This window comes from Pelophylax lessonae (assembly GCF_965119305.1).
Source record: "Pelophylax lessonae genome assembly, chromosome: 5".
Lineage (NCBI taxonomy): Eukaryota > Metazoa > Chordata > Amphibia > Anura > Ranidae > Pelophylax > Pelophylax lessonae.
In genome coordinates, this window is record NC_138772.1 from 230,255,170 (window position 1) to 230,268,747 (window position 13,578).

Consider the following 13,578-nt stretch of genomic DNA (forward strand, 5'->3'; position numbering starts at 1 on the left):
GAATGATTATTGTGAGCTGAGAGGAGAGGTGGCGGTAGGGGAGGAAGAAGGGACAGAGAAAGATGCCAGGTGTCTTGGGCAGTGGCGGAACTATCAGGCCCTGGCTTTCCACCACTTTTGCAGGGGCCCCAAGAGGCAGGAATGGAGCCCACCAGAGTGCATGATGATCCTCTTCAGCTGGAGCTGAACGGCCTTAACCCCAGGCAGGAAGTGACTCTCTGCACTGAGCTGGTAGGCAGCCGTTCATTTCCCTGGGTTGGTATTAAGCAGGGAGCGGAGGAGAGCTGAACCTGAGCCAGAGCTCGGCACTGGACGGCAGAACCTTTACTGGGGCAGAAGCAACAAGGCACCGGAATTGTCTGAGGAGGTTGGTGATGAAGAACATGCAGAGCTCTCTGACTGCTGCTTCTCCCTCCACCAGGAGCCGGTTGGAGCTGTGGCGAGCACTGTGGTCCAGGAGAGGAGCGTCCTGGGAGAAGAAATCAGCAGGATCACTGTGAAGGAGGGCAGAGTGGTGGCCACTCTCTTCATACCCGCCCAGTTAGTGTCCCCAGAACAGGGGAATGGGGTCCCTGGGTGTTACATTGAGCATCCATGGTATGAAAGGGAATCGGGTTAACCAGGTGTGCCATGGGGAATCAGAGTCACCAGGTTTGCCATGAGGAATTGGGGTGCCTGGGTGTGTCATGGGGGATTGGGGTCCCCAAGTGTGACACGGAGGAACATCAGGGTCCCCAGGTGGGACATGGAGGAACACCAGGGTCCCCAACTGTGACATGGAAAAACATCAGGGTGTGACATAGAGGAACATTGGGGTCACTGAGTATGACAGCATGACATGGAGGAACACAGGGGTCCCTGGGTGTGACATGGAGGAGCATCAGGATCAGTGGGTATGATAGCATGACATGGAGGAATATTGGGGTCCAAGGGTGTGACATGAAAAAACATCAAAGTCCCTGGGTGTGACACGGAGGGACATTAGGGTCCCCGGGTGTGACATGGAGGAATATGGGGGTCACTGGGTATGAAAGCATAACATGGAGGAACCGTCGGATCAGGGTCACTGGGTATGACAGAGGAGTTTTTAACCCCTTCCCTTTTTTGGGGGGGGGGGGGGGGCGCAAGTAGCTGGTCTTGCCTAGGGCGTAAAATAGACTAGCACCGGCCCGGAAAAGGCCTATTTCTCTCAAATATTGGTCACAAATCTGTTTAAGTCTGTGTTAGTGAGCACTTCTCCTTTGCCGAGATCATCCACCTCACAGGTGTGGCATATCAAGATGCTGTTTAGACAGCATGATTATTGCACAGGTGTGCCTTAGGCTGGCCACAATAAAAGGCCACTCTAAAATGTGCAGTTTTATCACACAGCACAATGCAACAGATGTCACAAGTTTTGAGGGAGTGTGCAATTGGCATGCTGACTGCAGGAATGTCCACCAGAGCTGTTGCCCGTGAATTGAATGTTAATTTCTCTACCATAAGCCATCTCCAAAGGCGTTTCAGAGAATTTGGCAGTATATCTAACCGGCCTCACAACCGCAAACCAAGTGTAACCACACCAGCCCAGGACCTCCACATACACCATCTTTACCTCCAAGATCGTATGAGACCAGCCACCTGGACAGCTGCTGTAACAATCAGTTTGCATAACCAAAGAATTTCTGCGCAAACTGTCAGAAACTGTCTCAGGGAAGCTCATTTGCATGCTCGTCCAGGTCTTGACCTGACCGCAGTTTGTCGTCGTAACCGACTTGATGGCATCTGGCACTTTGGAGAGGTGTTCTGTTCATGGATGAATCCCGGTTTTCACTGTACAGGGCAGATGCCATACAGTGTGTATGGCGTTGTGTGGGTGAGCAGTTTGCTGATGTCAACATTGTGGATCGAGTGTCCCATGGTGGCGGTGGGGTTATGGTATGGACAGGCATACGTTATGGACAACGAACACAGGTGCATTTTATTGATGGCATTTTGAATGCACAGAGATACTGGAACGAGATCATGAGGCCCATTGTTGTGCCAATCATCCACGACCATCACCTCATGTTGCAGCATGATAATGCACAGCCCCATGTTGCAAGGGTCTGTACACAACTCCTGGAAGCTGAAAACATCCCAATTCTTGCATGACCAGCATACTAACTGGACATGTCCCCAATTGAGTATGTTTGGGATGCTTTGGATCGGCGTATACAACAGCGTGTTCCAGGTCCTGCCAATATCCAGCAACTTCGGACAGCCAACATTCTACAGACCACAATCAACAATCTGATTAACTCTATGCGAAGGAGATGTGTTTCACTGCATAAGGCAAATAGTGGTGACACCAGATACTGACTGTCTGCCTGGTTTACAGTCAGTATCTGGTGTCCCCCAATACAGTAATACTGCACATTTTAGAGTGGCCTTTATTGTGGCCAGCCTAAGGCACATCTGTGCAATAATCATGCTGTCTAATCAGCATCTTGATATGCCACACCTGTGAGGTGGATGGATTATCTCGGCAAAGGAGAAGTGCTCACTAACACAGATTTAGCCAGATTTGTGAACAATATTTGAGAGAAATAGGCCTTTTGGGTACATAAAAAGTCTTAGGTCTTTGAGTTCAGCTCATAAAAAATGGGGGCAAAAACAAAAGTGTTGTGTTTATAATTTTGTTCAGTGTATGTAAGAGTGGTACAATAGTTCTGGGAGGGTGTCCATAGACGATCTCCCATAACCCTGCCCTCTGCGGCATGCATCTGGCATACTCTGTGACCGTTGTGTCCTTCGGACACAGCTGATCACAGATCTGGGGAAAGTGCCAATCACAGTGTCCTTTTACCATGTGATCAGCTGTGTCCAATCACAGCTGATCACATGTCAACGGACTTGCTGGTTACCAGCAGTCTTTTCCTCACGCGCTGTGTGTGTGTGATGAAAGGAGTGCCAATAGCAGGCAAGGCTGTCAGCACACTGTTTATACTGATAATCAGAGCACTGATCATCAGTATCCTGATGATCAGGGCAGTCCCATCAGTGCAACTTATCAGTGCCCATCAGTGCTGCCTATCAGTGTCCATTAGTAATGGAAAATGTGATTGCAGCGCTGCTTAAAATTAATTACTGATCTTTAAGAAATTATTACTAAATTAATAATAATAGTTTGTACACATCAAAAGAATCATAAAATTCATACATGAACTTAATCAAATGCAAATGTGATCATAAATAGTGCTTCTAAATTAAATGTCCATTAATCCATCCTTGCGATAAGATGAATCCTTCCAAAATAATCATAAAGTGCTTGAGTGCTTGATCTGTGCTTTCAGCGGGGTCTCCCCCTTTGGTTATCTACTTACCACCAAGTAGTTAATAGTAGGCATGTATTGGACTGTTGCACAGAGCTCCTCCAGTTAGTGAAAGATCTTTGCTGGAAGATAAAGATCTATCCCCGGTATCCTCATAAAAGAAAACCGATCATAGTGAAGATCGTTTTAACAGTGCATTTATTGGGGTATACTGTGGGGTTTATACTCACAAACATAATATTAAAGCATGCAGGAATACAAAGGACGGCCCGGCGGTTAGCTGCTCCCGCAGCATACGATCTACCGGCCGGGATCACGTGGTACTCGCTCGACCAATCGCTAGACGCGTTTCGCTGTATGAGGATACCGGGGTTGGATCTTTATCTTCCAGCAACGATCTTTCACTAACTGGAGGAGCTCTGTGCAACAGTCCAATACATGCCTACTATTAACTACTTGGTGGTAAGTAGATAACCAAAGGGGGAGACCCCGCTGAAAGCACAGATCAAGCACTCAAGCACTTTATGATTATTTTGGAAGGATTCATCTTATCGCAAGGATGGATTAATGGACATTTAATTTAGAAGCACTATTTATGATCACATTTGCATTTGATTAAGTTCATGTATGAATTTTATGATTCTTTTGATGTGTACAAACTATTATTATTAATTTAGTAATAATTTCTTAAAGATCAGTAATTAATTTTAAGCAGCGCTGCAATCACATTTTCCATTCCTAAAAGAGCACTAGCACTTTTCACTGCAGCTAGCAGCTTTTATCCAAACACCAATTACAATTTTATTAGCACATACTAGCACTTATTTTTTGCACTATAGCACTTAACCCATAAGCGCGGGGTCCCACAGTCTTACTACCAGTGTCCATTAGTGCCTGCTATCAATGCCCATCAGTGCAGACTCATCAGTGCCACTGTCAGTGCCCATCAGCGCAGCCTCATCAGTGCCCAAAAGTGCAGCCTCACCATTGCCCATCAGTGCAGCCTATCAGTGCTCATCAATGCAGCCTCATCAACACACGTCAGTGAAGAACAAAAATTACTTATTTGCAACATTTTATAACAGAAACACTTTTGTTTTCAAAAGTTTTGGTCTTTGTTTAGTAAAACATTTTGAAAAACCCAGTGGTTATTAAATACTACCAAAAGGGTAGAGTGTTATATGACCACACAGTTGTCATTCAAAGTGTGACAGCACTAAAAGCTGAAATTGGCTTTGGCAGGAAGGGAGTGAAAGTGCCCAATAATGAAGTGGTTAACATCACAGAATTTGCTTGTGATATAGTAAGGATGAAAGGCACCTAGGCTTTGGTATGGTTAAAGTGGTGACTTAAAACTGTATTTATTGTTTACCTGGATGCACTATCTACTATAAAATTAATCTAATAAAAAATTGTAACAAAACACTCCATCAACATAGGTAAGTAGTTTTTTTTTACACCAGGTATGCAGGATAGGTAGGAGTAGGGAAGGAATGTTTTTAGAAACAGTTAGTGTTAGGCTTGAATTCCACTTTAAACGAGAAGCATGGCCAAAGCTCAGGTGTGTTTGGATCCTAGTCCCAACCCACCTGAGCAATCAGGTAGCCAGGAAGCCATCACTGCACACCTCCAATCATAAGCAGCGTGTGTGCGTGTAGCTGGGGGCCGGTAAATGCAGTGACGGCTTTCTGGTGGAATTTGTTTAGGTGGGTTGGGACTAGGATCCGAACACACCTGAGCCCATCCGTACTTCTCTTGTGGGTCACAGGAGTACACTAACTTTTGCTCTCCGCTGACCCAGAATCAGCCGATAGAAAGCTAAAGCCTGTTGTTGGCTGACATCACAGAGCCGCTGCAGGCTCTAAAAAGGATCTCTCCCTATTGTCTGTATGCACCCAGACGCCTTTTGACAGCTGACTCTGGTTCTCAGTGTGTGGCTGAGAGTTGAAGTCAGCTGCACCAGCCCCCTCTCTATTCCTAAGATTGAATGTTGGATGGGGTAGATCAGAGAGTGGTGACTGGCAGTCACCGCACCCTGCTCCAAGCAGACTGAGAACTGAGCAATAAGCAGTCCTGTGATTGCTCAGTTCTCAGGCTTAGAGCCTGTGGGGGGAAAGGGGGGGTTGACAGCTGGAGAAACACAGTGATACTGCAGCATAGAGGAGACTATACATGTTTGTTTTTTTCTATTCTGATACTTCTTCTATAAAGCAGATGTTCTGCACATTTCAGATACTCATCCACCCAGCGGATCCAGCGATGCCCTGCTGACATCTGCTCCTTTTCTGCCTCCGCTCTGCCCAATGCTACCATGTTGTTTGCAATGTCATTGAGAGGCCTACATGCTCTTTTGGGTTTAGTCAGTAGGCCTCCTGATGATATGCTGCTAGGTCTGCCCCTCCTTCTTTGTGAATTAAACACTATGCCATATGTGACGTGCATATCCCAGAAGGCACAGAGAGCAATGTGCATGTCATTTGCCTAGGCGAGTGAGATGCAAGGGTGCCTAGGCGAGTAAGGTTGCTTTTAAAGAGAAAGGTAAACAAACAAAAAAAGACAGTACTATTCAAGTACAGGACAGGAGGAAGGGTGAAGAGAGCGGAACTTTATTAAGAGGGGTGAAGACAGGGGCAGGCTGGCAACTTTCGGTCCATGGGGCAAGTACAAACCAGAGACCCATGGTGCAGCGACTCACCCCCCTCCCACTCTCCCTCTTTTCGTCCTCCTCCTGACCCCCATTCCAGGCTGAATCCCTTCTCCAGGTACTCTCTACTCACCGGCTGAATCAGGGTTCCAGTGTCTGAGCAGTTGGCCAGCAGGGGATGGTTGGGGGGAGCTGGGACAGCTTGGCTGGCGCTGGCTGGGGAGGAGAGTCTCCAGTTAGGCATGGAACTGGCCTCTGCTCAGACACAGTTTACACCATCCATGTTGGGGAGGAAGGCCTGCACTCTGTCCTTGTCTTCAACCCGCACTCAGTAGGTCAGTGGTGGGGACTTTTTATTTTTCTTCACCAGGAATCCTTTAGGCATGTCTGTGGCAGAAGCGATGCAGCCTTTTTACAGGGCATCAGAGTGGCCCAGGGGGCAATTGCCCCCCTGCCACCTGGCCCAGTCCTCCCCTGGGTGAAGATATGCTTTAAAGTGGTTCTATCACACTTCTAGGACTCCAAAGTTGGGTGATTTTGGAATGCAACTTTGAAGCAACTTTGGATGAGTTTGACGTTGACTGTTGTCCCTCTACAAAGTCAGACCCACTGTTGCATGTAAAACATTCAGGTACAGTTTTCAGGCAACTTTTGACAGGTAACATTGAAGTCTATAGCCCTCAAATTGCATGAAAGTCGGACAAAAGTAGTGCATGAACTACTTTGAAGTTGCTCCGACTTTACGTTGCACATATATTAATGGTTATCATTGGAAAACATGGGGTACGCCTTGTCATGCGACTTTGATGGCCTAAGTCTCATGACAAGCTGCACAAGTGTGAATGGGCTGTAAAGCTTTAAAGTGTTACTAAAACCACAACAGTAAAATCAGTGTGTAAATGCAGTAAAGCATGCTTGTTATACTCACTGTGGAACCCAAGGGGCTAATCCTCTGCACTGTGTAAAAAGGCTGTTCAATACTGTCTCCTCTGATCATCTCTTTCTTTCACTGACTCCAACAAAAAACCTGATATTTACAGAGCCAAAGGACAGGCTGCACACGCTCAGTTTGGTTTGTATTGCTAGAGAGTTTTTTTTATCTTGGAATAGTGTATATGATCAGCACAGGACCAATCAGCACTGTCCAGACAAAGGGTCTGGGGTCCTGCATCCTGATAGGACAATTGTGGGAGAATGAAAGCTCCTCCTACAAGCTTTACCCAGATATTTATAGTTGTCAAAAGACTGCTCTAACTGCTAATAAAAAAAGGTATTTAGTAGTTTATATTTACTATAACAATTGCATTTCTATAAGGGTCCTGGGTTTAGTAGCACTTTAAGATTTTCTTTACCTTACTGCATTATATTTGATGCCCAACTTGACTTGAAGAACAACAGATGAGGACCACATCCTTCCTATGTACAGAGAAAAAAATCCTGGACTGCTCTCCTTACTAGAAACACCCAGTCTCTTGGATCAGTGACAAAGTCCCTTACAAACTAGAAGCTCTCAGCCCCTTTGGAAAGTAGCACAAAATATTGAAAAGCTGCATGCAGGAGAATCTCCTCTGCTCTTGTAGAAGTGCTCCCAGCTCCACTGCCTGCAGGAACTACCAGCCCTCCTGGCTGCATGACTACCAGCCCACCCGCCTGCTCCGAAGATCTCTCAGGCAAGGGATAAAGGGTTAAAGTGAATGTAAAGTCTTGTTTTTTAAAAAAATAAAAATAACAAACACGTTATACTTACTTACCTCCTCTGTGCAGTTGGTTTTGCACAGGACAGCATGGATGCTGTTTGCTGCTCCTAACCCCTCCCTTCAGTCAAATGCTCCCATAGCAAGCAGCTTGCTATAGGGGCACCCAGACTAAGCTGCAGCTCCGTGTGTCCATTCAGACATGGAGCTGCCATTCGGCCCCGCCCCCCTCTCTCCTGATTGGCTGACTAACTTTGATTGACAGCTAAGGGAGTCAATGGCGCTGCTGCTGTGTTTCAGCCAATCAGGAGGGACAGTCCCGGATAGCCGAGGGACTCATGGACATGGCTGGATAGAGATGGGGCTCAGGTAAGTATTAGGGAGTGCTGGGGAGGCTGCTACACACAGAAGGCTTTTTATCTTAATGCATAGAATGCATTAGGATACAAAAACCTGCTGCCTTTACAACTCCTTTAAACACAGCGCTGTCCTTTGAAAGCTTGCTACATATTGCAGTGTATTTCCTTGTGAATCTCTGGGTGTGCTGATGTACTCACTCTGTCCTCCATGCTCCCAATGCTCTCAGGCAAGAATCCTGTTCTAACCGTTATGCTGAATTGATCTTCCCAAGTCAGCAGTAGCCCAGCCTGGAGATAAAGGCCCCCCTAGACCTAGGGGACCTCTCCTTGGCCACCAACAGCCACCTTAGCACTCCATCTTACACCAGACAGCCCTGCTAGCATAGCTTCACCATATTTAAGGGCTGACCCCACCTTGCCTGGACATTCTGTCTGGGGATTGGCTAAGTTCCCTCAGATATGCAGATCAGTTCTCCTGGCTTCCATCCACTAGCTTCTAGAAGTTTCTCTAAACTTCCAGGTCCAGGGGGAGTTACCAGACACCATCCAGCCTGTGAGTCATCCAGGCTGACCTGCAGTATACCCTGATCTGATTTCAGACCCACAAGCTAAGCATGAGTCCAACCTAAATTTGTCTACATTAATCTAATACCACACTAGAGGGTGCTAAATATGCATTAAGGTAAAAAAACGGCTGTGTCACAGAATCCCCTCCTTACCCCCCTTATACTTACCTGAGCCAGATCTCGATCCAGCTCTGTGCATGAGAGCAGCGGCACGCACCACTCTCTCCCTCCTCACAGGGCAGATTGATAGCAGCGGGAGCCACTGACTCCTGATGCTGTCAATTAAATTATGTGATTAGGGAGCAGGAGGTGAGGCTGAGCCATCATGTCTGCGTCTAAAGACCCAGACAGGGCAGTACGGGAGTGAGCAAACATGAGTGCCCCATAGAAAGTCACTTTCTATGTGGGCACCCGGAGAAGAAGAGGGGCTAGGAGCAGCGGTGGGAGACCCCAGATGAGAATCGGGGCTGCTCTGTGCAAAACTATTACACTGAGCAGGTAAGTATTACAAGTTTATTATAAAAAACTTTTGTACTCGCATTGCATCGCATCGCACTGCTATGCAAATCACATGTGATGTCTGTGCGATGTGAATTCAGCCATACACATTGCATGGCTGAATTCGCATTGCATTCGGACCAAAGTCGTGCAGGACCCTTTTTTTGGTCCGCACTAGAATCAGATGGCATGGGTGTTTACACCTATGCGATCCAATTCCTGTCTGAACTGACAGTTCGCACTGCAATATGCAAACTAATCTAGGGGTGTCATTAATTTTATATTGACACTGCCAGCAGTTCGCATATGGCAATGTGAACTGCCTGCGATTTTGGTGCGATGCAGGAAACCTGCAGTGGATTCCCAAGGTTCCCGCATTGCACCAATGTGAACGGGCACTAATGGCTGTGTGTTGAGTTATTTGAGGGGACAGCAAATTTACACTGTTATACAAGCTGTACACTCACTACTTTACATTGTAGCAAAGTGTCATTTCTTCAGTGTTGTCACAGGAAAAGATATAATGAAATATTTACAAAAATGAAAAATGTGAGGGGTGTACTCACTTTTGTGAGAAACTGTGATATATATATATATATAAAATGAGTCTTATCATAAGAAAAGTATTATATTATATAAAAATAATGAAAAAAGAAGTAAAAAAAAAAAAAAATGTGATCTCTCAGAGATTATTTTAATAAAGTAAAAAGACTAAAATAATAATAAAATAAATAATGTCATCTCGAATAGATTCTTATAATAACATAAGTATTATATAAAAATAAAAATAGTTAAATATTATTATTATTATTAATAATAATACTATTATTAATAATAATATAATCGCTAGTGATCCTTATAATCAAACAAGTATTAAAATAAAAATAATTAAAAAAATAATAAAAATAAAGTAATCTCGAATAGATTCTTATAATAAAATAAGTATTATATTAAAATAAAAATAGTAAAATATTATTATTATTAATACTATTACTGTATTAATAATAATATAATCGCTAGTGATTCTTATAATAAAACAAGTATTATAATAAAAATAATTTAAAAATAATAAAAATAATGTAATCTCGAATAGATTCTTATAATAAAAATAAGTATTATATTAAAATAAAATAGTAAAATATTATTATTGTTATTACAATTTTATAATAATAATAGAATTGCTTGTGATTCTTATAATAAAACAAATATTCTAAAAAATAATTTAAAAAAGAATAAAAAGATTGTAATCTCGAATAGATTTGTATAATAAAATAAGTATTATATTAAAATAAAAATAGTAAAATATTATTATTATTATTATTATTATTATTATTATTATTAATACTAATATTAATAATATTTCATCCCTAGTGATTCTTATAATACAACAAGTATTATAATAAAAAAATATTTTAAAAAAATAATAAAAATAATGAAATCTCGAATAGATTCTTATAATAAAATAAGTATTATATTAAAATAAAAATAGTAAAATATTATTATTATTATTATTATTATTATTATTAATACTAATATTAATAATATTTCATCCCTAGTGATTCTTATAATACAACAAGTATTATAATAAAAAAATATTTTAAAAAAATAATAAAAATAATGTAATCTCGAATAGATTCTTATAATAAAATAAGTATTATGTTAAAATAAAAATAGTAAAATATTATTATTATTATTATTAATGCTATTATTAATAATAATATGATCGCTAGTGATTCTTTTAATACAAGTATTATAATAAAAAAATATTTAAAAAAAATAATAAAAATAATGTAATCTTGAATAGATTCTTATAATAAAATAAGTATTATGTTAAAATAAAAATAGTAAAATATTATTATTATTATTATTATTAATGCTATTATTAATAATAATATGATCGCTAGTGATTCTTTTAATACAAGTATTATAATAAAAAAATATTTAAAAAAAATAATAAAAATAATGTAATCTCGAATAGATTCTTATAATAAAATAAGTATTATGTTAAAATAAAAATAGTAAAATATTATTTTTATTATTATTAATGCTATTATTAATAATAATATGATCGCTAGTGATTCTTTTAATACAAGTATTATAATAAAAAAATATTTAAAAAAAATAATAAAAATAATGTAATCTCGAATAGATTCTTATAATAAAATAAGTATTATGTTAAAATAAAAATAGTAAAATATTATTATTATTATTATTATTAATGCTATTATTAATAATAATATGATCGCTAGTGATTCTTTTAATACAAGTATTATAATAAAAAAATATTTAAAAAAAATAATAAAAATAATGTAATCTCGAATAGATTCTTATAATAAAATAAGTATTATGTTAAAATAAAAATAGTAAAATATTATTATTATTATTAATGCTATTATTAATAATAATATGATCGCTAGTGATTCTTTTAATACAAGTATTATAATAAAAAAATATTTAAAAAAAATAATAAAAATAATGTAATCTCGAATAGATTCTTATAATAAAATAAGTATTATATTAAAAAATAAATAGTAAAATATTATTATTATTATTACTATTATTAATAATAATATAATCGCTAGTGATTCTTATAATAAAACAAGAAATATAATAAAACAATTTAAAAAATAATAAAAATAATGTAATCTCGAATAGATTCTTATAATAAAATAAGTATTATATTAAAAAATAAATAGTAAAATATTATTATTATTATTATTATTATTAATAATAATATAATCGCTAGTGATTCTTATAATAAAACAAGAATTATAATAAAACAATTTAAAAAATAATAAAAAAGATGTAATCCCGAATAGATTCTTATAATAAAATAAGCATTATAATAAAATAGAAATAATAATAATAACTATTAGTAATTTCAAATATTCTCTAACAGTATATTATAACGAAAAAATAATAATAATTATTAGAATAATAAAAGAATCACTCTATTAGTAAACATAGAAATGTTTTGTGTGACACCTCTGACACTCGGGTTCCCATTGTAGTGAGGACTGATAAGGACAATAGAAGGAAGCTGACGTGAGGAGCCCCTTGTGAGAGGAGGGGCTGAGCAGTGCACATGGTGCCTGGAGACCGAGCGTACACTGTCAGTCAGTGTGCATGGAGTCTCAGGCAATAAGTTTCTAGTGTTCTGTGACTGAAGGAACCTCCATGACGAAGCGCTTTGTGGTGACCCCGGCTCTCACTGGGGAAGTGGATGGTAGAGGAGATGAGGAGGAGGAGGAGGAGAAGGATGCGACTGCTGGCTATTTCTACCAAGAAGAACCCCCCGAAAATCGCAATTACCATTTACTGAACGATGAGGAGTCCGTAGCTGTACCCATCCTGGAATATTCCAGAGAGCCCAATAGATACGGTAAGGACGGAGAGCAGAGCGATGTCACACCTGGCTGGGACCTGTATGATTAACATTGTACTCCTTACAGTTGTATCGGACAGAGGTGTATCCTCCGCTCTGATGAGGAGATAGCAGCAGCTTCTATCTATGTAATGTGTGTGGATGGGGACAACGTGGGGCTTGGAAATGCCAGTTGTAATAGAAGTGTTATTATCAGTCAGTGATGTCATAGAAGTGTTATTATCAGTCAGTGATGTCATAGAAGTGTTATTATCAGTCAGTGATGTCATAGAAGTATTATTATCAGTCAGTGATGTCATAGAAGTGTTATTATCAGTCAGTGATGTCATAGAAGTGTTATTATCAGTCAGTGATGTCATAGAAGTCTTATTATCAGTCAGTGATGTCATAGAAGTGTTATTATCAGTCAGTGATGTCATAGAAGTGTTATTATCAGTCAGTGATGTCATAGAAGTCTTATTATCAGTCAGTGATGTCATAGAAGTGTTATTATCAGTCAGTGATGTCATAGAAGTGTTATTATCAGTCAGTGATGTAATAGAAGTCTTATTATCAGTCAGTGATGTCATAGAAGTGTTATTATCAGTCAGTGATGTCATAGAAGTGTTATTATCAGTCAGTGATGTCATATAAGTGTTATTATCAGTCAGTGATGTAATAGAAGTATTATTATCAGTCAGTGATGTCATAGAAGTGTTATTATCAGTCAGTGATGTCATAGAAGTATTATTATCAGTCAGTGATGTCATAGAAGTGTTATTATCAGTCAGTGATGTCATAGAAGTATTATTATCAGTCAGTGATGTCATAGAAGTGTTATTATCAGTCAGTGATGTCATAGAAGTGTTATTATCAGTCAGTGATGTCATAGAAGTGTTATTATCAGCAGTGATGTAAAAGAAGTCTTATTATCAGTCAGTGATGTCATAGAAGTCTTATTATCAGTCAGTGATGTCATAGAAGTGTTATTATCAGCAGTGATGTAATAGAAGTATTATTATCAGCAGTGGCGTAGCGTGGGGGGTGCTGAGGGGGCCAGCCGCACCGGGTGCAAAATCCGGGGGAGCGCATACCGCGGCCCCGCCAGTGTCACTACGTGGCCAGTTTCGGGGTTTTTTAACGGAACACTGGGCCAACCA

At 39.9% G+C, this 13,578-nt stretch overlaps 1 protein-coding gene across 1 annotated transcript in view; it reads left to right on the plus strand.

The window, feature by feature from the left end:
* Positions 1-12,195: 12,195 nt before the first annotated feature.
* SLC12A7 (solute carrier family 12 member 7) overlaps positions 12,196-13,578 on the plus strand; it is a 550,671-nt gene continuing 549,288 nt past the window's right edge. The window contains exon 1 of the mRNA XM_082257548.1: positions 12,196-12,436. Coding sequence (XP_082113674.1) covers positions 12,232-12,436 — 205 coding nt within the window. The 5' untranslated portion in view covers positions 12,196-12,231. The remainder of the gene's footprint in view (positions 12,437-13,578) is intronic.